The sequence below is a fragment of the Eschrichtius robustus genome, chromosome 14 (genome assembly GCF_028021215.1).
Source record: "Eschrichtius robustus isolate mEscRob2 chromosome 14, mEscRob2.pri, whole genome shotgun sequence".
NCBI classification, from domain to species: domain Eukaryota; kingdom Metazoa; phylum Chordata; class Mammalia; order Artiodactyla; family Eschrichtiidae; genus Eschrichtius; species Eschrichtius robustus.
In genome coordinates this window covers 28,367,836-28,391,184 of record NC_090837.1, presented here as the reverse complement: position 1 = coordinate 28,391,184, position 23,349 = coordinate 28,367,836, and the positions used below count along the sequence as shown (strand labels likewise).

The 23,349-nt window shown below is 37.0% G+C and overlaps 1 protein-coding gene across 1 annotated transcript; it reads left to right on the top strand.

Annotated features, from left to right (window-relative positions):
• Positions 1 to 30: 30 nt before the first annotated feature.
• RNMT (RNA guanine-7 methyltransferase) lies at positions 31 to 22,514 on the top strand. Its single transcript, XM_068562619.1, has 11 exons — positions 31 to 92; positions 2,307 to 2,765; positions 5,139 to 5,274; positions 8,418 to 8,543; positions 11,040 to 11,155; positions 12,206 to 12,387; positions 12,914 to 13,078; positions 16,111 to 16,228; positions 17,434 to 17,535; positions 18,465 to 18,498; positions 21,637 to 22,514. Exons 2-11 carry the CDS (start codon positions 2,349 to 2,351, stop codon positions 21,672 to 21,674), a joined length of 1,434 nt encoding a protein of 477 aa, XP_068418720.1. The 5' UTR covers positions 31 to 92; positions 2,307 to 2,348; the 3' UTR covers positions 21,675 to 22,514.
• The last annotated feature ends 835 nt before the right edge of the window (positions 22,515 to 23,349 follow it).

Here is a 23,349-nt window from a genome sequence, read left to right as displayed (position 1 = left end):
GGGCCGCGTGACCCGGGCTCTCCGGAAGTGGCGTCACAGCGTGCGCGTGGCGCGGAGCCGCTTCCGCAAACAGAGCCGCGGATGGCTGGACGGTGAGTGTGTGGTTGCAACGCTGGGTTCCGTACTCTTTGTGTGTAGCCGCGCCAGCCCTGGTGGAAGAGGCCCTCCGACCGCTGGCCGTGCCGGGTCCGTGGGCGCTGACGCCCCTCTGCGCAGAGCCGGCCCGGGTTCGAGAGGCCCTAGAGAGGCTTCAGGCCCGCCGGGCTGCCGGAGCCGGAGCGGCCGGCCGCCTGGCCTGCGTAGTGGACTGGAACCTGAGCCGGGCGGCGCTGGGGCAGCTCAGTGCGTCCTCGGGCTCGAGGAGACCCGGCCCGCCGGCGGGCTGGGCGTGGAGTTCACCTGCTTGAGCTCGAGTCCCCGGGCCGGCGGTTCCCGAGAAACCTCGGGTGTGACTGCCGCGCAGGTCACCGAGATGCAGGTGTGATCGTTCATGCGCATCTGTGTACCTGAGTTCTTCCTCGAGGGTTCCGAAGGACAGCCCTCTTGGGTCTGGACCTTACTCTTTGTTCACCTTAGACGCTCGGCCTCAGTCTTATCCACCTCTGAGTTCGTTTGGAAATCCGTGTCGTTTATTCTGACCGAATTGTCTTTAGAAAATCTCATCTGTGGAAATGTCACAGATAAATATAAATAAAATTAATTTTTATTCCCAATAGTGAATTTAGATATTACATTTACAACTAGAATTATTTATAGCTAAGGATAAGTTACATTGGTTTATTTGAAATTGAAACCAGTTTCTGTTTCCTTATTAGGAAATAAACGGTAGGGAGGAGAAGATAGGGACTTGATAATTTGGTGGATAGTTTTACTAGATAATCATTTTAAGCAGTATTCAGAAAATTACATTTCTGGGTAATTTTTTTCTCTCTGATTCATTTCTTCCTGTTTTGGCATGTCTTGGTATTTTGTTACCTCAAACCTTGGGTAGTGAAAGTTAATATCCCTTGAAACCCTTCCCGGTTTAGAGTGACTTGTTTTTACCAATTCAATTAAGCGACTTTATTTCTTATTCTGTTTATTAACAGGGAACACTCCCCCCCTTCATAATTTTCAGATTCTGAATTTGCTGAATCTCACTGATTTTGGGACTTTTGCTTTTTCTTTTCCATTTGGTTTGAATAATACAGCCTAACATTTTAATAGTAGTATATCAGCTGTAAACTTCTTGGAGACTTATTCACATAGTGTCTTATTGAGCTTCTCTGTAGTAGGCGTTCACTCAACTTGTTGAATGACTTAATAAATTCCTGTCCAGTAAATAGTTCGCTTATTTTTCTCCCCCTCCCATTTCACACATAGGCCTAAGAACATTTGAAAGAGATTAATGGTCATTAAGTTGCAGGCTGGGTCTTGAAACTTCTTGTCCACCCATTGCTACTTTCTTCACTTTCTACCTAATTCTGACACCCATTACGAAGTAAGGATTTTAGAAGTCAACTGTAGGTTCGCAGACTTCTCCTGTTCTTGGTTTTCAGTGTCCCTAGGCCAAAAGAAATACCTAGCAGTTTCCCTTACTAAATAGTTTAGACCAAACAATTTAATAAGTGTGTCCTAACAACTTTGTTTTTAAAAATAATGCACAGATTGAAAAAAAATTGTGTTTAATTCTTAGCTAACCACAAATGCATACTAGTGGAATATGTACATCTGTTGAGTACTGGATATCTTCTCAAGCCTTGAGATCGGATTTGACGCCAACTTCGTTTCCTGTTTTACACTGATTTTCTGTGGTACCACCAGTCTCAGCTTCACAAGGTTCTGGTGTCATTTAAAGAAATGTAGTGCAATCTACTCAGTTAAAACTATGCTCTACTTGAAGCTGTATCTGTGATATCTTCCGGATGTCAAATGTCACTACCTTTGCCTTAAATTTTGAAATATCCTCCTGTGCCCATATCAGTTTGTTATAGTGTCCAGCGCACATTTGGGGAACCAAGGCTGTAGGGTAAGAATCAGGATAGAAATGGAACCGACTTCATTTACCATGACTTCATTTGTCAGTTTTAATGGTGACTTTTATGGACGAGATTGTAGAAGTGTTCCAGGATTATAATTAGTACTTCCACATTAGCATTTTCAGAAATTCATATGCAATATATATCAACATTGTTTTCAATATTCTTTAATGAGGTTTTTTAAACTCTTAGTTGATCGCTGAAATTAAATGGCTAGTTTCTGGTTTAAATTGTTTTTAAAGTCTCAGCATTACGTTTACAAGTAATATGAAATTTTTGCCATTCCAGTGTTAGTTCATGAAGTTTTACCATCTATTTAAGTAATCAAAAATGGAAAATTCTGCAAAAGCAGAGGAATGTGAAAAGATCTCTCATGAAGAGGCAAAAACATCAATAGATTCAGAAACAGAGTCTTCATTCATTGTTAATGAAAACACAACCTCTCCTGGGACTGGGCTTTCTGAAAAGGCTCCTACTTGTGGGCAAGTAGACACTCCAAAAAAGAGAAAAATGGAGTTTGAAGATGATCTTGTAAAGGAAAGTTCTAGTTGTGGGGAAGACACTCCATCCAAGAAAAGAAAACTTGATGCTGAAATTGCCCCAGAGGAAAAAGGTTCTGGTGATGATGAAGGCATTTCAAGGAAAAGAAGAATGGAAACTGATGGTTTTCCAGAAGATGAACCTACTGGAGATGGCACTCAGAAAAGGAGAAAAATAGAACTTGAAGATGTTCCTGAAAAGCAAAAGGTATTTTGAGTGTATTTTCTTTTATTCATACTGGAATACGTCAGATTGAAATCTCTAGTAGTTGTGAAATAATACCTTTTTTTTACATAATTTTAATAACTTAAGAATGTTCTATTTTTTTAATTTAATTTTTATTTTATATTGGAGTATAATTGATTTACAATGTTGTGTTAGTTTCAGGTATACAGCAAAGTGATTGTTATACATATACATATATCCATTCTTTTTCAGATTCTTTTCCCATATAGGTTATTACAGAATATTGAGTAGAGTTCCCTGTGCTATACACTAGGTCCTTGTTGATTGTCTATTTTATATATAGTAGTGTGTATATGTTAATCCCAAACTCCTAATTTATCCCTCCCTCCCACCTTACCCCTTCAGTAACCATAAATTTGTTTTCCAAGTCTGTGAGTCTATTTCTGTGTTGTAAATAAGTTCATTTGTATCATTTTTTAGATTCCACATATAAGTGATATCATGATATTTGTCTTTCTCTGACTGACTGACTTCACTTAGTATGATAATCTCTAGGTCCATCCACGTTGCTGCAAGTGGCGTTATTTCATTTTTTTTTATGGCTGAGTAATTTTCCACTGTATATGTGTACCACATCTTCTTTATCCATTCCTCTGTCATGGACATTTAGGTTGCTTCCATGTCTTGGCTATTGTAAATAGTGCTGCAGGGAACATTAGGGTGCATGTATCTTTTCGAATTCTGATTTTCTTTGGATATATGCCCAGCAGTGGGATTGCTGGATCATATGGTAGTTCTATTTTTAGTTTTTTAAGGAACCTCCGTAGTAGTTGTACAGTTTGTACCAGTTTACATTCCCGCCAACAGTGTACGAGGATTCCCTTTTCTCCACACCTTCTCCAGCATTTATTGTTTGTAGACTTTTTGATGATGGCCATTCTGACCTGTGTAAGGTGATACCTCATTGTAGTTTTGATTTGCATTTCTCTAATAATTAGTGATGTTGAGCATCCTTTCATGTGCTTTTTGACCATCTGTAGGAATGTTCTATTTTTAATAGACATCATCTTAAGATAGAGTAGGGTTTTAACTCTTGTAATTTAGTTATTTTCTATGTAGGTACAACTACTGCTAATGAGATAATTTTTATCTTATTTCGGAAATCTTATTTGACTAGAAACTTGAAAGGTAGTTTTTATAGTTTGCTTTTTCTTAGTACTTTCAAAAACACAACAGTGTAAGGTCCAGATGATTTAATTAGGTGTTCCTAATTAATTTTTAAATTTTGTTTCCTTTTTAACTAGGTGTTCATTTTTTTCCCTTTTTAATTAGGTGTTCATCCTCTTTTTTTTCCTTTGTAATTAGGTGTTCATCTCTTTTGTGTCTGAAGTATTTGAGATTATCACTTACAATGATAAATATCAAGGTGATACCCAGCTTTACATTCTTTTCTTAATGTAATTCCTTAAACTATGGTGTTTCCACTTCTTATTAGGGTAGTTACATACAATTTTAGCTAAGCCTGGTATTTAGCAAGAATATTATAAAGCAAGGGATAGCAAGTCGTTTTCATCTGGGGATACTATATTGTGGCGGGATCTGAGTTGGAATCTGGATTACTCAATGAATGAGTAAAATTCTGCCATCCTCAGGAAGAAAGTGGCAGATAAGCCACATGTTTGTCATTGGTGGAATGCAAATCTTTGTAACAGAGAGGAGCTTGTATCATAAATGTAGTTTTCAAACTTTAACTTGCAGTGGAACCCTTTTTTCAAGTGAAAATCTTAAACCTTTTACCTATTTTACATGTCAGATGAAACACTTTGGTTGAGCAGGGGAGTGGGGGGATCTGAAGCCCTTTACCTTCCTGGCATTTTTGCAGAATGCTTAGGGTCTTCGATAGAGAGCACAAATTGAAACTTGAATTAGGTTAATAGCAAATAATAGAAATCACTGACACTGAACATAGCCTGTTGAGTTCCCATCTCTTTGTGTATATTATCTCACTTAGTGCCCACAACAATTTTATAATAATATAATAAATGTATTATTTCTATTTTATATTCTTGTAGGAACTTCATCCACTGACTGACATTTACTGAATTGAATAAATCAGAACTCTGGAAGAGTACTGGTTTTATTAATACATTAACACCAAAATTCTATAGATGAAAATCAAGATGAAAATTTTTTAAATCAGAAGATGTTTTTAAAAATAGGGAACAGGGGAAATTCTTCCATGTGATTATAATTAGGATTTCTGTGGTTATGGCATTGCTTAATGAAGTTTACCAATTTCAGTAGTATTTTATCCGTATATAGGTCAGATGCTCTTTTAGACTTAATTTTTTTCATGTTCAGCTTCTTAATTTTATTCCATTCTTTTATTTTCAGAACTTGGAGGAAGGACACAGCTCAGCAGTGGCCGCTCACTACAATGAACTCCAGGAAGTTGGTTTGGAGAAGCGTAGCCAAAGTAGAATTTTTTACCTAAGAAACTTTAATAATTGGATGAAAAGTGTCCTCATTGGTATGTTTGTTTTTTGATTTATAGTTTTGAATTTTTAATTTCAGCTTATGTCTCATTTTTTACTCCCCAAATGGTTAATCATACACAAAGCTACTAGGTGTTTAGTTACTATTCATTTAATCATCAAAGCTTGGCTTTATAAAACTGGAGCCAAAACTGAAACTAAGCCTTTTAGGTAAATTATTTTCATATTTACTTATGATTGACTACATAAGATAGCAATGACTGTTTAATTAATATTAAGTTGATGAGTTAATCAGGCTTTCAGAAGGCAGCGTGCTTTTACATTTAGAATCAAGCTAACCTAGTGCTATTAAATAATCTATTTTACTCTAATAGTTTTGGAGCAATGATATATTGTTGAATTAAACATTTGGGTTCCATTAGGTCAAGAAAATGGGCAGTGCCATGATTTTTTATCTCTAGGCCTTTAATGAGTTGGTAAAGGTCATCATGTGCATTGATTGTCCATTGAACTTGTTTTTTCTTCTGGGGAGAAATAAAGTTTACTTTGAGGATTGATGAAGACATTCAGCTTTTTGGACAGCATTTTATCTGTGGAAACTCGCCTTTGATATTAAAATGGAAGTCAGTGGAGGAAATATGATTCAGAATATATTTATTGCTTTGTGTATCAAGTATATTAAATAGTCACTTACCTGAAATTAGAGAATTTTTAAAAGCCAGTAGATTTTGAAGTTTTTCACAAAAAGGTTTTTTTAAAATTTTGGTTTCTGTTTTTGTTTTCTTAAAAGCCAGCCTCAGAAAAAGTGAGAATGCTTTCATATTTGCACTGAAAAGAATAAAGTGCTAATTATGGCTACTTTCTACTAGTTTTAACGATAATTTAGTAATTTTAAAAGATAAATTATCCATTCTGAGAAGTGTCAGGAGTGGGAACTAGACTCATTATTTCGAACACATTTTAATATTTTTCTTTGTTTTATTATAAAAATAAGACTTATTTGACTCTGCTACTTGTCAGCCAGGGTAAATGAATAAACGAACTTTTTTATTTATTTATTTTTTTAGGTTAGTTATTATGGCATTTTTACTCTGTACTCGTTATCTTTGGATGCTGTTCCTAATTTCTTTTCAGTTTTTCTCTTCCTTTCCTCATCATCCTCAGTAATGCAGATAAGTTATCATTGAGTATTTTTCCTAATGTGTTGTTTATTCATGTATTTATTCATTGAATAAATATTTTTAAGTTCAGCACTATTTTTCACATTGTTAGTTGTATTATTTTTATAAACAGGGAAACGGGTAGTTTTTAAAAACACGTACGTCAGACTTAGCAAAAATTTATCTCTCAGCATATTCATGGTATTATTTCTTCTTCAGCTGTTCCAGCAACTCTCTCAATGAGTGCTTTGCTATCTGCACCTGTCTTTCCGGTCCTGCTGTAATCAGTGTGGCCTGTGCCAAATTCCCTTGCTGCCTTTTTTCTTTCTCTTCTCAACACCCATTCTTTGTCGTTCATTTTCGCTTCCTTATTGCTGCTTATAGCTAGTGATAGTTGAGTACGATGCTTGAATGTGATAAAGATATCTTTGAATAATGTTTCATGAAGATTTCCCTCTCATTAATCTTATGTGGAAATAAAGAGATTTTATAATTCTTATTTTCACTCTTTCCGTATTATATTTTATGCTGGTTTTTTTTTTTTAAGATTCATAGCAGAAAGTTGAATATGGAACACTTGTACTTCTGTGACAGTGAAAGGCAGAAGTAGTTATACAGAATATTCTAGCAGTCAAAATAGTACACATAAGAAATAGAAAGCATTAAACTCAGAATGATAAAGACAGGAAGAGTAGATCTAGGATTCAGTATTTTATCCAATTTTAGAATTGCTGAATATTTCATTGTCTAAGAATATTAATATGCCTTTAACTGATGTTTGAACCATTTGGCTATTGATGTAAGGGACATGCTAATGTTATTCGTTGGCTCTTAATGTGATTTGGTAGATTGGGATAAAAGGCTCCATTTTTATTTCAGAGTTTTTAAGAATTCTGATGATAGTAAAATTAAGAGGTATGTATAGTTTTTTGACTAGTTTAGAGGTAAGCTTGACATCTTTTATTAAAATCAAGGTCTCTTGTGATCCCATAATTATTAAATGTATAATAAGCTAAACACTTAGCTTTGGAAAGAGAACTACAAAAAATTATGAATAATTTTTTTCTTATCATGAACAAGTGTTGGGTATTCTTGTATAAATTAGAATTTAAACTGTTTGCTATTTTTTTTTTTTTTAAACTGTTTGCTATTGACCCACCAAGGTCATGCGACTTTTTTGTACTATTAAACTTCTTTTTAATAAAATGAGAGAGAAAAAATAAAATGTTTGCTATTTAATGTTGAATCAAATTCTGAAAATAACCTTCAAAAACCTGTCTTAGCTTCTAAAATACCAGACACATACTCTTTCATCTTTAATGCTGAAGGATCAAGTTAATTAACTCTTAGTCAAATTTTGAAATATTTTCTAGAAGTTATGAATTAATTACATAAATGAATGTGTTTATATTACACTAAGTCCCTTACACAAGAACGAGTTTTGTTCTGAGAGCACGTACATAAGTCCAATTTGTTTGTAAGGCCAACAAAGTTAGCCTGGGTACCCAACTAACACAATTGCTTTATAGTGCTATACTGTAATAGGTTATAATAACTTCTCACACATATAATACATAAAAAACAAACACAAAAAATAAAATATTTTTAATCTTACAATACAGTTCCTTGAAAAGTACAGTAGTACATTACAACAACCCGCTCTTCTTAGCAGTACCAGCTACATCACCACTGCTTTTACACTAGCTTCTGGACCTTCTGGGCTTGAAATAATACTGTACTACTGTACTCTATACAGTACTGTACCATAAAATACACAAAAGCACAACCACTTGTAGAGCATGCATGTGACAGTGTACACCAGACACATGAACTAACTTACGTGATTGACATCACGTGCCCACGAACACACGTTCACATCTTTGAAAGTTCTCTAGTTTGTATGTAGGGGACTTACTGTACATGTCAGGCAGAAGTTAGTAGGTTATTAGGGGTAACAGTTTATGCTTTAGTAAAAATGGAGAAGAGATCATTTATTATGACTTAATTTTCTCTTTTAGGAGAATTTTTAGAAAAGGTGCGACTGAAAAAAAAACGTGATATCACTGTTTTGGACCTGGGATGTGGTAAAGGTGGAGATTTGCTTAAGTGGAAAAAGGGAAGAATTGACAAGCTAGTTTGTACCGGTAAGACAGATAATGGCATGGGAAAGAATAATTTGTGGTCTGTCAGGTAAATGTAAATAAGAAAGATCTCATTATGGACATAACACCAAAATACCTTACCACAAGATGTCTGGGGACTAGACATGAGATGGGTGTTTTCTAAAATGAGTAATGAGACTTTACTGATGGTGTTAAAAACAAGGATGATTGGAGTCATGTCAGACTCCATGTTTGAAGCACAAACTTGGAAAGGCTTTCAGTGGCCAAAGATAGGATGGTTTCTTCATTAAAAAAGAGAGTGATTACAAGGGACTTCCCTGGTGGCGCAGTGGTTAAGAATCCGCCTGCCAATGCAGGGGACACAGGTTCGAGCCCTGGTCTGGGAAGATCCCACATGCTGCGGACCAACTAAAACTAAGCCCGTGTGCCACAACTACTGAGCCTGCGCTCTAGAGCCCACAAGCCACAACTACTGAGCCCCCCGCGCCCGGAGCCCGTGCTCCGCAACAAGAGAAACCACCTCATTGTCAAGCCTGTGCACTGCAGCGAAGAGTAGCCCCACTCCCCACAACTAGAGAAGGCCCGCGTGCAGCAACAAAGATCCAACGCCGCCATAATTAATTAATTAATTTTTTGAAAAAGACAGTGATTACAGTGTATTGAAACATGAAATAAAGGAAAATAATCTCATTGTTCACACTTGGAGGGAGCAAGCAAACTTACTCATTATTCTGAAATTCATAAACTAAGGGAGGGGGTGGCGAGTATTTATCTTCTCTAACCCTGTATAAACCATATTTCAACGTAACCAAATGGTTGAAAAGCGGAATTCCTCTTTATTGAAAAATCATGATGAATAAATTTTTCCACGCTTGGTAAAATAATAGATCTAAGCTATTAGGTGAAAAGTTGATAGGAACTTAATTGGATGAATCAAGTGCCTGAATCTGCTGGTCAGTCTTAACCCTGAAGAGGGACAAGATGATGTCATGTTCCTTCCTGTGGGAAGTGCCCAGCACCACCTGTGGAGTAGTATTGCCTAAATCGGCACTTGTCAAAAAGTTTTTGGTTTTATGACCACAGTACATTCTTAAAAATGATTGAGGACCCCAGAAAGCTTTTGCGTATGTGGTTATATGTGTTGATTATAGAAATTAAAACCGAGAATTTAAAAAATATTTATTACAGATAAAATGTAGTGAGAAGACTGGCATTTTAAAAGTACTTTTGCAAATTCCTTTAGAGTCTGGAATAATAGAAGACAACTGGATTATCACACCTGTTTCTGCATCAGTATGTTTTGATGTGTTATTTTATTTGATGAGTAGTTGTGAAATGGAGTATTTTAATAGCCTTTTCAGATAATTGAGGATATTCATCTTTGATACTATATCAAAATTTGGCAAGTGATAGTTCCTTTAAAGGTTAGTTACAGCGTGGAATCTGAAACCATATTGGTGAACTTTTTGTGTTCTGTTATATCTAAATCCATTGGTCTATCTTGCACTTCGCCCTGCAAGATTTTGTAATATTTGGAAAATAATGTTCACTAAAGTTATGCAAATCTTCTAAATGTTGACATCAGGAAATCACATTTGTTTAATATCACCATCGATCAGAAAAGTCTTAAGTATTGGGAAGATGCCCAGCCCGTGGTGGTAGATACAAGTTTGTCAGAGTTGGAACTTTTCACCTGAAAGCTCAAATTTATCATTGGTAACAAATAGAGTCCAAAGTTTTCATGAAATGGCAGGCTCATTTTTTTCACTATGAAGAAAAGGTCTGCCAAATTACAAAGTCTGAATAACTAGTTTGTCTGTCAGTGGTTCTTTAAGTGAAACAATTTTGTGTGAAAAAAGTGGGCAGTACAGCTTACAGCGCAGTCACACCAGTCCTGTTCAGGCAGACTTTGTTATGTAGCAGAAATGTTTTGAAGATTTCATAAAATTAATTTTTACTGCTTATCAAGGACATTCTTAAATGAAATTGGATTTTTTTCCCCCTTTTTTCTTCCTGTGCTGGCTTATAGCAGTGAAGAATATATCAAGTATTACCAGTACCATTGGTGCCCCTACCTTGTATTCATGACAAGGTACCCACCACTGCTTTTGTACCTGCGGTGCAAATCTCAACACTGGGAAAAGGCAAATAACATTTTGTTAAGAAACTATAAAGAGCTGGGCGTATAATGTTAGGTTTTATAATCCAAATTGTAATTTAAACTTTCTGCTTTTAACTTTGAATAAGCATTTAAAAATCATGATAGAACTTTTCTGTTGTCAGTACCTATTGAGAAAGTGGTTAGTTCCTTTTGAAAAATAAGAGGGCATTTCCATTGGAACAAAAGACTTTCTTCTCTTTTGTTTTGAAGGAAGTAGAACCTTTTTGCTTTTCTAAGGCTAGATTCCCTGCCAAAGTTTAAAAGTTGAGATGAAGTCTAGATTTGTGTCATTTTTGCATTTCTGTTTTAACTCTGTGGGCCTTTGTTGACATTACTAACACCCGTCCTCCTTCCAGATATTGCTGATGTTTCTGTCAAACAGTGTCAGCAGCGGTACGAGGACATGAAAAATCGTTGTCGTGATAATGAGTATATTTTCAGTGCAGAATTTATAACTGCTGATTGTTCAAAGGTATGTATTTTTTTTATTTGTCTGTTTTTATATTTTTAGTATGAGTAAATGGTTTGCTTTAAAAATCAGTTCATTTTTTAAAAATTTGCTTAGAAACATTAAAAATCTTTAGGACGTGGATTTTCAGTTTCAACTAGAAATTCCATTAATGATAAATTTCCTTAAATGACCCAGTAAATACTTCTGGGAATTTTTAGCTTTTAATACTTTTACTTTGGAAATCATTTGTTGCTTCTCTGTTTGGACATGATTTATTTTCTAGTATTTTGAAATAGATCTGCACTTCATTTTGTTTACCTTGTAATTTGTTTGGGTGGTTTCCCAACATGTCACAGTCTGGTGACACCTGTTTCCGAATCTCTTTAACAGCTGGAGTTCAAGACTATAGAGGCACTCGAAATGCTGGAAGTCCCCCTTGAACATTTCTGACTCCTTAGCTCATTGAACTATTATAGATACCTGTAACCCTACACATTTTGTTTGCAGTTGTGAAAGGGGAAGGAAAAGTGCTAGAAAGTTGGAAAACTTTAAAAACACTTTTGCGTTTTAAAAAAATGTCCCAGGGAGTTCCCTGGTGGTCCAGTGGTTAGGACTCAGTACTTTCACTGCCGTAGCCTGGGTTCAGTCCCTGGTCAGGGAACTAAAGATCCCACAAGCTGCATGGCACAGCCTAAAAAGTAAAAAATGTCCCAAAGACCAGCTTTGTGTTTTTTTTTAAACCCAAGTTACTGTTCAACATCATTTTACTTTAGTTTTCAAGTAAAGCCAGTTAAAGGATCAACTCCTTTAAATGTCATGTTTGATATATTTTTTAGCATGATTTCAGAATCTCTGGTTTTTAAAATTACTATGAAAATGGGAATCAAATTCTATTGAACCAGAAAGAAAGAACGTTTTTATTATGATCTTTATGATACGTAATGAGAAAGGGTGGGTTGGTGGGAGGTCATGTCTACTTTTATTTTAAGGATCCTAATTCTAGAAATTAATTCACTAAATTTTTATGTCGCAGCCAACTTCAAAGTCTTGACCCATTTTAATTTGTTTCAGGAACTTTTGATTGATAAGTTTCGTGACCCAGAAATGTGCTTTGACATCTGCAGTTGTCAGTTTGTCTGCCATTACTCATTCGAGTCCTATGAGCAGGCTGACGTCATGCTCAGAAATGCATGTGAGAGACTGAGCCCTGGAGGCTATTTTATTGGTACCACTCCCAATAGCTTTGAATTGATGTAAGTACTTTTATATGTTGTGGTTTATAAAATACTCAAAATTAAGCTTATTTTAGAGTAGCAAGTGTTTATTAGGAGTAAAGTTTATAGAACATGCCGTGTTGATCTTATAAGGGCTGAGCACTTTGATAATGTATTTGAGTAGATACTCAAATTTTAAGTTAAAAAGTCAGATTTGCAGATGAACCTTTAAAACATCTTTCTGTGTAAGTTGGAGACTGATGTTACTTCCAGCCAAAAAGCCAGAGGTGGTATTGCTAGACAAACTCCAGATAAGATGTGAGGCATTGGGACTTAACCAGCTGTCATGATAGTGAAACCTACTTCCAGCATAATTTTATTAGTGAGATTGTTAATGATCTTTTAGTGTATTGCTTCTTAAAAGTAGCTCAAATCCAATTAAAAGCTAATCTTTATAAAATTGCATCATGGGTGTGTCCCCCTCCCATATTTAATCTGATCAAAATAAATTTGACCTAATAACAAATTTAATCTTTTTATTTTGGTTTGGGGATAACTTTTATAGAAGACGCCTTGAAGCTTCAGAAACAGAATCATTTGGAAATGAAATATATACTGTGAAATTTCAGAAGAAAGGAGCTTATCCTTTATTTGGCTGCAAATATGACTTCAACTTGGAAGGTGTTGTGGATGTCCCTGAATTCTTGGTCTATTTTCCATTGCTAAATGAGTAAGAATGTCATTAATCTGTTAACTATTCTCTTTTTGCGTAAGAGAGAAAGAAAAGGAAAAAAAAAATCAGTATTTATGTTTGTTTCTTATTTTAAGTGGGATCCTAAGAAGAAGGACAGCCTTATTTAAAAAAAAAAAAAAGAATAACTTCAAACCCAGGGTTGGTGCCATAGGTCTCTTGCAGCCTTACTCATTTAGTTTCTCTTATTCCTGGAATTGTTTCATCCTGTAGGCAAGAAAGGGAGCCTGTTGCCTGCAAGTTGTGGAAGAAAATAACTGACACTATAAATAGCAAAAGACTTGTTTTTAAGTAACTGCTGGTACTTTGGTAACATAAAATGAATCTTCCCAAAGTGGAGATCCTCCTTTTGACAGGGATAGGTATTAAAAGTTGTTTTATATTTTGCTATAGCTTATGAAATTGCCTCTGTCTCACGGACAATGACAATAATAAAGTACTGATTCAGGAATGTATTCACTCATGCACCTGAATTCTTAGGAGTCCTGGCAAACCACAGGCACAGGGAAAGCTGGGGTTTCAAGTAAGGCCCCAAGGCCTTTTCTTGGTCTTGGGGGTCTCCCTGATAGGGAACGTGGAAGAGTCCAGTTAAATGCAGGCCATGTCACAGCTGACCAAACTGCATTTCCTTCTTTTTAAAACAAAGCCTTTATTAACTGAGGAAGAGGAAGAGCTTTATTTTTTTACTTATTTTTGGCTGGTGATTATTTGAATTGTGTCTCAGGCAGCTTGTAAAATTATGGGTGTAGGATTTTCAGGAGTTCTACAATATATAAAAATTATATACAATAATATGAGAAAATGAAGTAGCATGTGACTAAACATGGAAAATACTATGCACAATTTATAAATATGAACTATAAAATTAAAAAATTTATATCACATTTTCCTTATAATTAGCAAACTTTGGGGAAATGTTATGCTCTTCAACTTTATGAAAGAAAAAAATTAAACGTTTTTAGTATGTTGTTTTATATGTTTGGTATGTTAGCTTGGTGTTTTGGGTTGACAAAGTTAGTGATTTGAGTATACGCCAAAAGATAAAGAATAAAATGAAAGTTTTTTTTTTTTAAATGCTAAGCAAACACTAGCAGTCTTTTCTGCTTATATTGCCTAATGATTATAAACATATGAAGTCATAAAGTATCACTTTAATATTTTAAATTTTAAAAAATTATTTATTAAGACAAGTATTCATTCAGGGAGACAATCAGAAAATGCATAGGGATTTTGAGATGCCCTTCTGCCATTTCGTTAATTAGCTTTTACATGGCAAACCTATTCTGATTGGTCAAATTGAGTCTCAGTTCTTTGTAATTATGGTATTTCTTAAGGTTAAAGCTTGATTTCATTTGTAAAGGCTCATTTTGGATATTTATGATAGAAAATGAACTGCCTGGAATAGAAGAGGCTTTTATATTTACTCATGTTGTCTTTCCAAGGAGGGCTAATGCTAATTACAGGGACTCCTGCCTTATGTATGCCTCTTACATGCAAATCCAAGTGGCCCTCAAATGTTTCCTTCACTCTGTCCCCTCATCTGTCACCTCACAAGTCCCCTTTCAGTCTTTTTCCCTTTCTTCCTCTCCTCCTTTTGTGCTACCTGAAATCATCCTCAGGTTCCCTTTTGTTGTCTACAGCTACATAGTAATCAACTTCAGCAAATGCACTCGGAAAAAATACACATGCAAAGCATAACAGGGAGACCTAATGTCATTGAGGATTTAAGGAAGCCACCTTGGAAAAAGTGATTTATTTTTTTTTTTTTTTAAAGTGATGTTTAAGTCAACATCTAAAGGCTGTCTAGTTGGCCAGTTGGAGACCGGAAGGGAGAGTGTTCCTGCCGTAAGGGATGATACGTGTGAAGGCCCTGAAGTGGGACAGACAGAGCTTGGCTAGTTTAAGGAGCTGAAGGAAAGCCATTGTGACTGGGCCTTAAGGAATCAGGGCCCAGCTGGCTCAAGATGAGGCAGCACTCCTGTATAAATGAGTGCCTTAGAGGCCATGTTAAAGGCTTTTGAATTGTGCCCTAAGTGTGCTGGAGAGCCAGTGAAGGGTGTGAAGGAGGGACGTGACCTGTGCACTGCTAAAAGCATATTCTGGCTGCAGTTGGAAAATGGGTTGAGGGAGGGTAAGAATAACAGCAAAATGAGCGAAGTGGTACAGCTGTGTGGTGATGGTGTTGGAGCAGGATGGTGGCTAGTGACGGGGTCAGAAGTGGGCCTGTTTGAAGTATGTTGTATAGGTAAACGGAGAGGACATGGTGGTGTGCTGAACACTGGGCATAGAGAGGGGGAGGCGTGGATCGTTAGATGGATTTACTGAAATAGCAAAGATTGGCAGAAGAACAGGCTAGTGGGATTCAGCCCTGGAGGTGGAGAGTTAGAGCACGCCTGTGACAGTCCTGGTGGAGATTTCTAGGGAACAGTGCAGTGACAGAGGCCAGAACTGAGCTACCGTAGCTGTTGGCAAGCTGTATACGTCAGGGAGTGACAGCGAGCAAGGTTCTGGGCCACACTCTTCAGAACCATGACATTTGGAAGTTGGGAAAAGAAACCTGTAAAACAAACTATGAAGAAGCAGTTCAAGATGTAGGATAAAAATTAATAGTGTGGGAAAAAAAAAAAATAATGTGTCTTGCCAGGGAATCCAGTAGATGAAAGAGACTATTTTAAGAAGGAAGTTGGCCACTATTTTCAGTGCCACTGTGAGGGATCGAGTCAAATGAAATGGAGTTGGTAGAAAAGTGTTCCTTACAGCCTGTGGTCCCCATCTCACAGCCTTTCATTTCATTTCCTGGCCTGTCTGTTACGTTACTGGAGTTCCCTGTGACCCAGTGAGATTTAACTGCACATTTCCTTCAGGTCAGTGGTGTGTTGCCCTTCACTCATTTTGCATGGTCCTCTTGTGAATTTGTAAAGGTTTTTAGTTAAGTCCAGAAGATGTTACTGTTGCATGTGGAATTACAAATATTTTGGAAGCCTTTTCATTAAATAATCTTTTTTGGACAGAATGGCAAAGAAGTACAATATGAAACTAGTCTACAAAAAAACATTTCTGGAATTCTATGAGGAAAAGATTAAGAACAGTGAAAATAAAATGCTGTTAAAACGAATGCAGGCCCTGGAGGTGAGTATTTAGAAAAGGTGTAAAAATTCCAGGTCATAGTAAACTTGTTTGGCTGTCTCTGAGATTTCTTTCAAGGCCATGTACACACTCAGTATTTATATAAATTACACAGCTTATTGGTGCCAACTCTAGACTCTTCAGCACCTAGGACAGAGCTTTAACATAAGAGTTCTCAACCTCAGGACTGTTGGCATTTGGGGCTGCTTTGTGCCCTGTAGGATGTTCAGCAGCACCCTGGCCTCTCCCCACTATAGAAGTCCAAAAAACTAAATACTTTTTTAAACAGCAAACACGTAGCTAAGTTTCTAATGTCTGATCTTACGGTAGGATACTTACAAAGGGGAAAAAGAAGATAGCAAAGTAAACATTCCTGGATCAGTTTCTTAAAAATTCTTCAGGAAGATGTACGTCTAAAGTGGTTCCTTGCTAGCTAGTTTGTTGTAACAGGGCAAAGAAAAGAATTAAAAGAGTACATAACCTTTACAGAGTAGATGGTTGCTACATGAGTGTATAATTCATTGTTTTTATTTACATGCATTACAAAGCACTTTACTTTGTAGTATAAAGAGATGTTAAAATGGATTAAAAATAGTGCTCAAAGTAATTTGAATAAACATTTGTCCAGCATACCTTTAAAAACAGCATTTTTTTGAGGCCCTTCTTCAGTTTTATGTAAATATGGAGACGACCTGTACTGGAGGCTGGATATTTTCCTTCTCTTCTGGAGCTCCCAAGGTTCTGTTGACTGAGCATTTCGTTTGTATTATTTCCAGTTGCTGTTCATACTTCCATGGCTGCTAAGTCACCATAATGTTCAAATGAATGTTTAGCTCTTCTGATGATAACTTCCTTCAGCATAGAGTCATAACAGAAAAAGCCTTTGACCAGGAGTCAGGGAGGTAAAGGTGTTTGCAGCCAAGTGGTCCTTGGTGGCAATTCAGGATGCTATTCAGTCCCTGTGTAGACTCTCTGTGATTGTAGATACTCTGATCATGCTCAGTGTTGACCATGGCAGCTGCTTTGTTCAGAGAGGATTCCCTTCACTCCTTTTTTTTTCATATTTCAAAAGTATGTGTAGTTTGTATTCCTGAAGTAATACTTAAAGATTACTGTCTTAATTATTTTATTTCAGTGATTGTGTGTTTAATTCTGAATTGTAAATTTCAGTGTAATGTCTCAACTAGGAATTTCACTTGCTTCCCTAGCCATATCCTGCAAACGAGAATTCCAAACTTGCATCTGAGAAGGCGGATGACTATGAACATGCAGCAAAGTACATGAAGAACAGTCAAGTGAGGTTGCCATTGGTAAGTTTTTATTTTTTAACATGCTTTATAGAAAAATGGAAACTTAGGAAATTATTTCACTGGTTTACAATACTTGAGTTCACTGAGTTACAAATCAGATACACAGTAGTCTGTTTCCCCTAAGTTGTGATAACTTTTTATAACTGTAGAATATAGAATAAAATGTACTTTAACGAACTGAGAATGGAGGAAATAAGGATGGGAGAAAAGTTATAGGCTTGGCTTGAGAGTTTTCTTGCTATACCATTGTATCTTTACCTGGACACTACTGACTCATGGTGTTCCATAGATAAAATTCAGGGGCTTATGAACTTATATGGGGAAAAATTACATCTTCATTTTCTCTGACTTCTATGTGGAAGTTCACATTTTCCTTAATTATGAATGCTACATAATTATCACTTCTTCAAAATTATATTAGTTACTAAACTTGCCACTGTATATCTTGTTACTCAGTGCCTTTGCAAAGTAGCAAGTACATCACTAAATACAATTTATTTCCTTTGTATGATACATACTTTATTTTGTGATTTCCTTTGTAAAAACACAAAAATCTTATTCCCTCCTGCAGTATTATTTGATGTTTCAAGATAGGCCTCTTTTTTTTTTTTTTCATTTTCCAAGTTAAAAATGTAAGCTAGATAATTTTTCCAGTTACACACGAATACCGTCTTTATGCAGATTCACCCTTTGGTTGAGAATCAGTGGTTTAGAGAATTGGCAGGAGCGCAAAAGTGGTGAGAAGATGGAATTAAAGGTTAATCTGATTGATTTATTTTATATTCAGATCACAATAATATTAACAGTAAATTGTATGTGTATTTATAATGAAGTTAGGGTTTTGGAGACCTCTGTCCATTATTGAAAAATAAGTATATATGTACTTGCATATTCAATCTGAAGTTTTCTTTCTTTTTTCTAAATTTTAGGGAACCTTAAGTAAATCAGAATGGGAAGCTACAAGTGAGTATATCATCAGTGTAGATTTACTGACATTTTCAAAAATTGCTTCAAAGTGATTAAAATCTGAAAACTTTAGAATTTTTCTGACACATATTAATGTGTGTGAGGGGGTGATGGTGTTATACACAAAATTCCTATAAACGTCTAATTCCCCGTCTTGCACGGCTGTTTAGTGCCAAGAGAAAATATATGCAGGATGTTCCTTAACGTAAACTTTGACGAGCATTCTTAAACATTTTCATTGTCTACTTGTTACTATGAAGCCATCTGTATTTGACTTCTTTACCTTACATTTCTGCTGGAAATTTTGGCTTATGGAGCAGTTCCGTGTATTTTATTTGGTTCTGGCCTCTCTGGCGTTGACAGTGAAGTCATAATAAATACTAGAACATTTAGTGAAGCAGCACTGAGCAGGATGTTTTAGAGGGTGTGTGGTTGGGAACAGCCATGATGTGGAGACATTCTGAAGTGAGGCACCTGTCTTTGGAGGAGAGGTCAGAGGCCTGGCCAGTCTGTGAAGTCCCAGAGCCTCCCTGCCAGGATGGTGATACCCTTATATGGTTGCCCTGACGACTTAAAAGGTAGTTCCCACTCTTTGGCTAAATATTTGTTGATTATGTTGAAGGAAAAATCAAAGGTAATCAGAGATAACCCATTTGATAAACATTTTGAATATTAACTTACATAAAGATCTATGAAAAGGCTTTGGAGGATAAAAAAATAAATGTTACCTCTCTGCCTTCCAGAAGTGTACTATCCAGTAGAAGAAACAGACATAAATAAGTGACTTCTGGGCACACTGTTTTACATGCTGAAGTTCCTGTAGTGGGGAAAACAGATGAAGGAGAGCTTAATGAAAACTAGTGAAATCTGGAAAATAATAATAGTTGGTATTACTGAGTGTTTCACTTGGACCCAGTCGCTATTCGAAACTTTTCCTGTGTTATGCCTCATTTAATCCTCACAGCTTTGTCAGTAGACTACTATTAATTCTGTCTTCTTTTCTCAGATAGGAAAGCAGGCAAATAGCTTGGCTGAGGTCAGAGAGTTAGCCCAGGTGCTCCACACTCGCAGCCATGGCGTCATGGGCACCCACGGAAAGGAAAATTCTTAGGACTTGCTGAATTGGAGAGAGAGGAAAAGGGAAGAAGGCACACTTTGAGCCAGTTTGTTTCAGAATATTCGTGCCCTCGGTAGAAATGGGATTGGAAGATATTAGAGACGTAATCTCTGACAAACGTAGAAATATGTGCAGAAACCGACACATTTCTTTGGTTTCCCTGGAGTGGAGATATGCCAGCTACCTTAGATGTCCCACCAATCACAAAGTGCCGTGTAACAGAACGACCTTGGTCAAAGGTCGTGATGGTGGTGCCGGCTGCAGATCAGCACTATATTTTTATATTAAACATGGACTTTAGCAGTAATATACAAGTGAAGAATTAGATGCCCCCAGACAGTTGAAGAAGAGGTGGGTTAGAGAGGAGAAAAGCAATAGGAAAGGAACAATGGCCGAAGGGCAGCCAGGATCAGTGTCAGGGTCCATCTGCTCTGTGATGAATTACATTTTTCTAACCTGGAGGGCTTTGTGGGCTGGTGCCACAGTCTAAGAAGCTATATTTTAGACTCCTACTGGTCTAATCATTTAGCTCGTATTACCAGAGCCTGCTGCTCCTCTAGAAGATGCTTTAAATGTGGAAGAAAAGAGAATTGTTGCTGATTTGCTTTTAGAGGTTGTTTAAGTTTCTTTTGTTTAAATCCCAGTTGAAATGCTGGCAGAGAAGGTATTTTATATAATTAGTGAGACTTCCAGAATTTTTGAGTTAGAAAGGAGAGGAAGTTATTCATTGCTGATCTGGAATTAAGCACTGGTTTTATATGACCCTAGATCCGGGCAGGTCAGGACTGCCAGGTTATCTGCAGTGGGTGTAGATGTGCTTGGGGTGGGTTTGGCAGGGTTCGCTGCAGAAAGAGCACTTGGAGTGCACGGCAAGCTCAGCAGTGCCGGCCTGTCCTGAGCCTCAGGACTTGCCTGTGAGTGCTTTAGGCTGCTCTGCTTCCTTCCCCTCAAGAAGAATCCACAGTGTTGATGATCACCCTGCCTATTTTCTGCCCATCTGTCTGTTCTGCTGCCAGCCATATTTATTTCTCCTAAAAGACTCGGGAGCTAGAGAATGAGTAAAGAATAGCATGACCAGAATGGTGTTAGGGGAGACTGCCGTGGTGCTCCTGTGCAGGCTGGGTTGGAGAGGCCGAGGACTCGAGGATTGGGAGGCCCTTACGTGGTCTGCCATCCTTCATCCGTCCCCTGTTCTACAGTTGACCCAAGGGGCGAGGCCTCCTCGTCACATGGCTTCTTATCTCGACTCTCTGCGTGAATGTTCTAGTGAACACCCTGAACATTTTTGTGATGTTTTGAGGATTTGTCTTCTCAGTCGTTTTCATAATCATAAAATCTATCAGTATCTTAAAAGAAGATATAATAAGTTTGAACTTCAGTGTGGTTCAGAGTGGGGAACCATAGATGCATTTAGATGTCTTTGAGTGAACACACATCAAAGCTGGAAACCTTATTTAAGGGAGAGTGCTCTTGGGGCTGGGACTGTCGATTATCATGTGGCTTCTGGCTCACTTTCCTTACCAGGCCCTACAACACAACAACTGGATAATTGGATGAATTTTAACATGCACGTTATATATGTTCCTTACCATTTTTATTAGGGTTTTTTTCCCCTCCTGAGTAGCAAACTTAGAGTACCCCTGCACTCATAGTAGTGCAGTTATTCCAGGTAAAAATAATTAAATCATAAGGTTTTCCAGTTTTCATTTTCTTTGCTTTTATACTCTTTTTTTTTTCCCCTCAAACGGTCAATAGAGATTTTTAGAGCTGTTAAATTGGTTTTCTCCAGGGCTGTGATGTCACTATTACAGTAAGTGGATATTTGTTTTCAAGTAAGCAGATATGATCCCATATCTGCCTAAGTATGACTCAAAATTATTGAAGAACTCCTAGAAATAATGGAATTTTTCCTTTTCAAAAGCTGCTTGAGAATTTTCACCAGATTATGAATGAGACCGAGATTGTTGTTCTGAGGATGTGAGAAACCAACCTCTAAATTTTATTTGTTTTATTTTTAGGTATTTACTTGGTTTTTGCATTTGAGAAGCAGCAGTGAGCACATCACATATGCAGTAGCACCAGAACAGCTGTGTTCTTTCTTGTACAGATTTGAACGGTCCATCTTCCATAGATCTGACATCCTTGTTTAATTTAATTATTCTCAACGTGCAGGATGCTGCTGGAAACTACAGTGTATAAATTCAACATTTGCTGTCTGTGACAGATGAACTTTGTGTGTGTATATAAGAGTGAGTCGGGACCTTTGTCTTTAAAAATCTATTTTTAAGTAATGTTCTAAGAATTCCATTTGCCTCCACTCTCTTAGCTCATAAAAATTATAAAATGACTTGTTAAAGCCTCTGAGTTCTTTCGCCAGTGCTCTGCTTTGTCCAGTGTTTATTTACAGTATTAAATTTATTGCAGTTGTAGAATTGGTGAGAGAGTGTACTGATTCGGGGGTGTGTGTGCTTATTTCCTTAGTTAGTGTTTTTCAAGATTAAATTAATTGCATTCTGTACAATTGAATGTAAGTGTTCAATACATATTGCTAAAATTATAAGTTTAAAACTAAATTTTAGATGGTCATAAAAGTTAATTACCTAGGATTTTAACCAGTTATTAAATTTCATTATAAATAACAACTACTTCATTTGCTAATATGATGCAATTTTAGAACTAGATAGAACATTTCAAATTCCAGCATAAAATTGTTTTGGATTTGGGGAGCTTTCTCTTAAGAGTTTCTTACGATAGCAATTAATGTTTCTAATTATCAAGGATGTAATTCATTTCTTTACTGAACCAAAATGCCGTAGGTGCTTTTCTCAACATTTAGTGAACCTCTCCCATGTGAACCTGTTTGCACATTTTCTTCAGCTTTATATACGGAACTGCAGTTGGGGTGGGGGGGTGGGGAGCGGGCGGCAGCGTGGTGGTAAAGGAAGCTGACTGAGACTTCGGAGGAATTCACCCTGATGACGGGTCTAGGTTACGGGTGCTGCATGCTGTAGATCCGTTACCCACTTCGGCCCAGAAACAACCAGTACCTGCTCCTCTGTCACCACGTTGTACTTGGCACAGTGGGTCTGGCGTCTCTTCCCCATTCAGAATTTGCATGAGCCATTTCAGAACCCTTAGAGTTGTCAGCCCTGGCTTCTTGTGTGACTCTTTGGAAACTGACACCAGTGTCAATTGTTGTCCTTAATTTATCACCGTTTAGAAAACTTGCCAGTTTTTTATATGTAGTGAAAAATTTAAAGAGTAAAGCAGAGCAATTTATACGTGCTCCTTTAAAAATCATTTATTTCATGCATGGTTTTAAAAGACATTTCTTTCTATAATTATCCAGAGAACTTGTTAAAAAACTGTAGTCTCTGAATTTGTTTACGTGTGTTGATTGTTCGTGGTATTAGAGTAGCAGACCTTCTAGCAGGACAACACAGGTTACCTAACTTCTGTTCCTTCCACAATCTGTCCATCTCCAGACTGTTACCAGTTTACAAAAATGGTCATTTGCCTTAGTGGTGGTCCACCATAAGTCATTGGGGAAAATAAACAGTAGCACTTCTGCCTGGTGGCTGCCATTTGCCAGCTGAGGTTTGGTGCTGGTGCTGGGGAGGTGGGGGTGGTGAGCTCTTGGTGTTACATGTCCAGGTTCATTTCAGTTCTGGGGGAGGTGCCAGAAAGTATTGTGATAGCTTGGGTAGAGTATGAAAAACTTCTCTTATTTC

Bases quoted from the DNA above. Each gene is read 5' to 3' on its own strand.
- RNMT (XM_068562619.1), top strand. From the start codon at position 2,349: ATGGAAAATTCTGCAAAAGCAGAGGAATGTGAAAAGATCTCTCATGAA. The intron at 12,388-12,913 runs GTAAGTACTTTT...TAACTTTTATAG, and splicing joins CCCAATAGCTTTGAATTGAT to AAGACGCCTTGAAGCTTCAG. The intron at 17,536-18,464 runs GTAAGTTTTTAT...TCTAAATTTTAG, and splicing joins GTCAAGTGAGGTTGCCATTG to GGAACCTTAAGTAAATCAGA.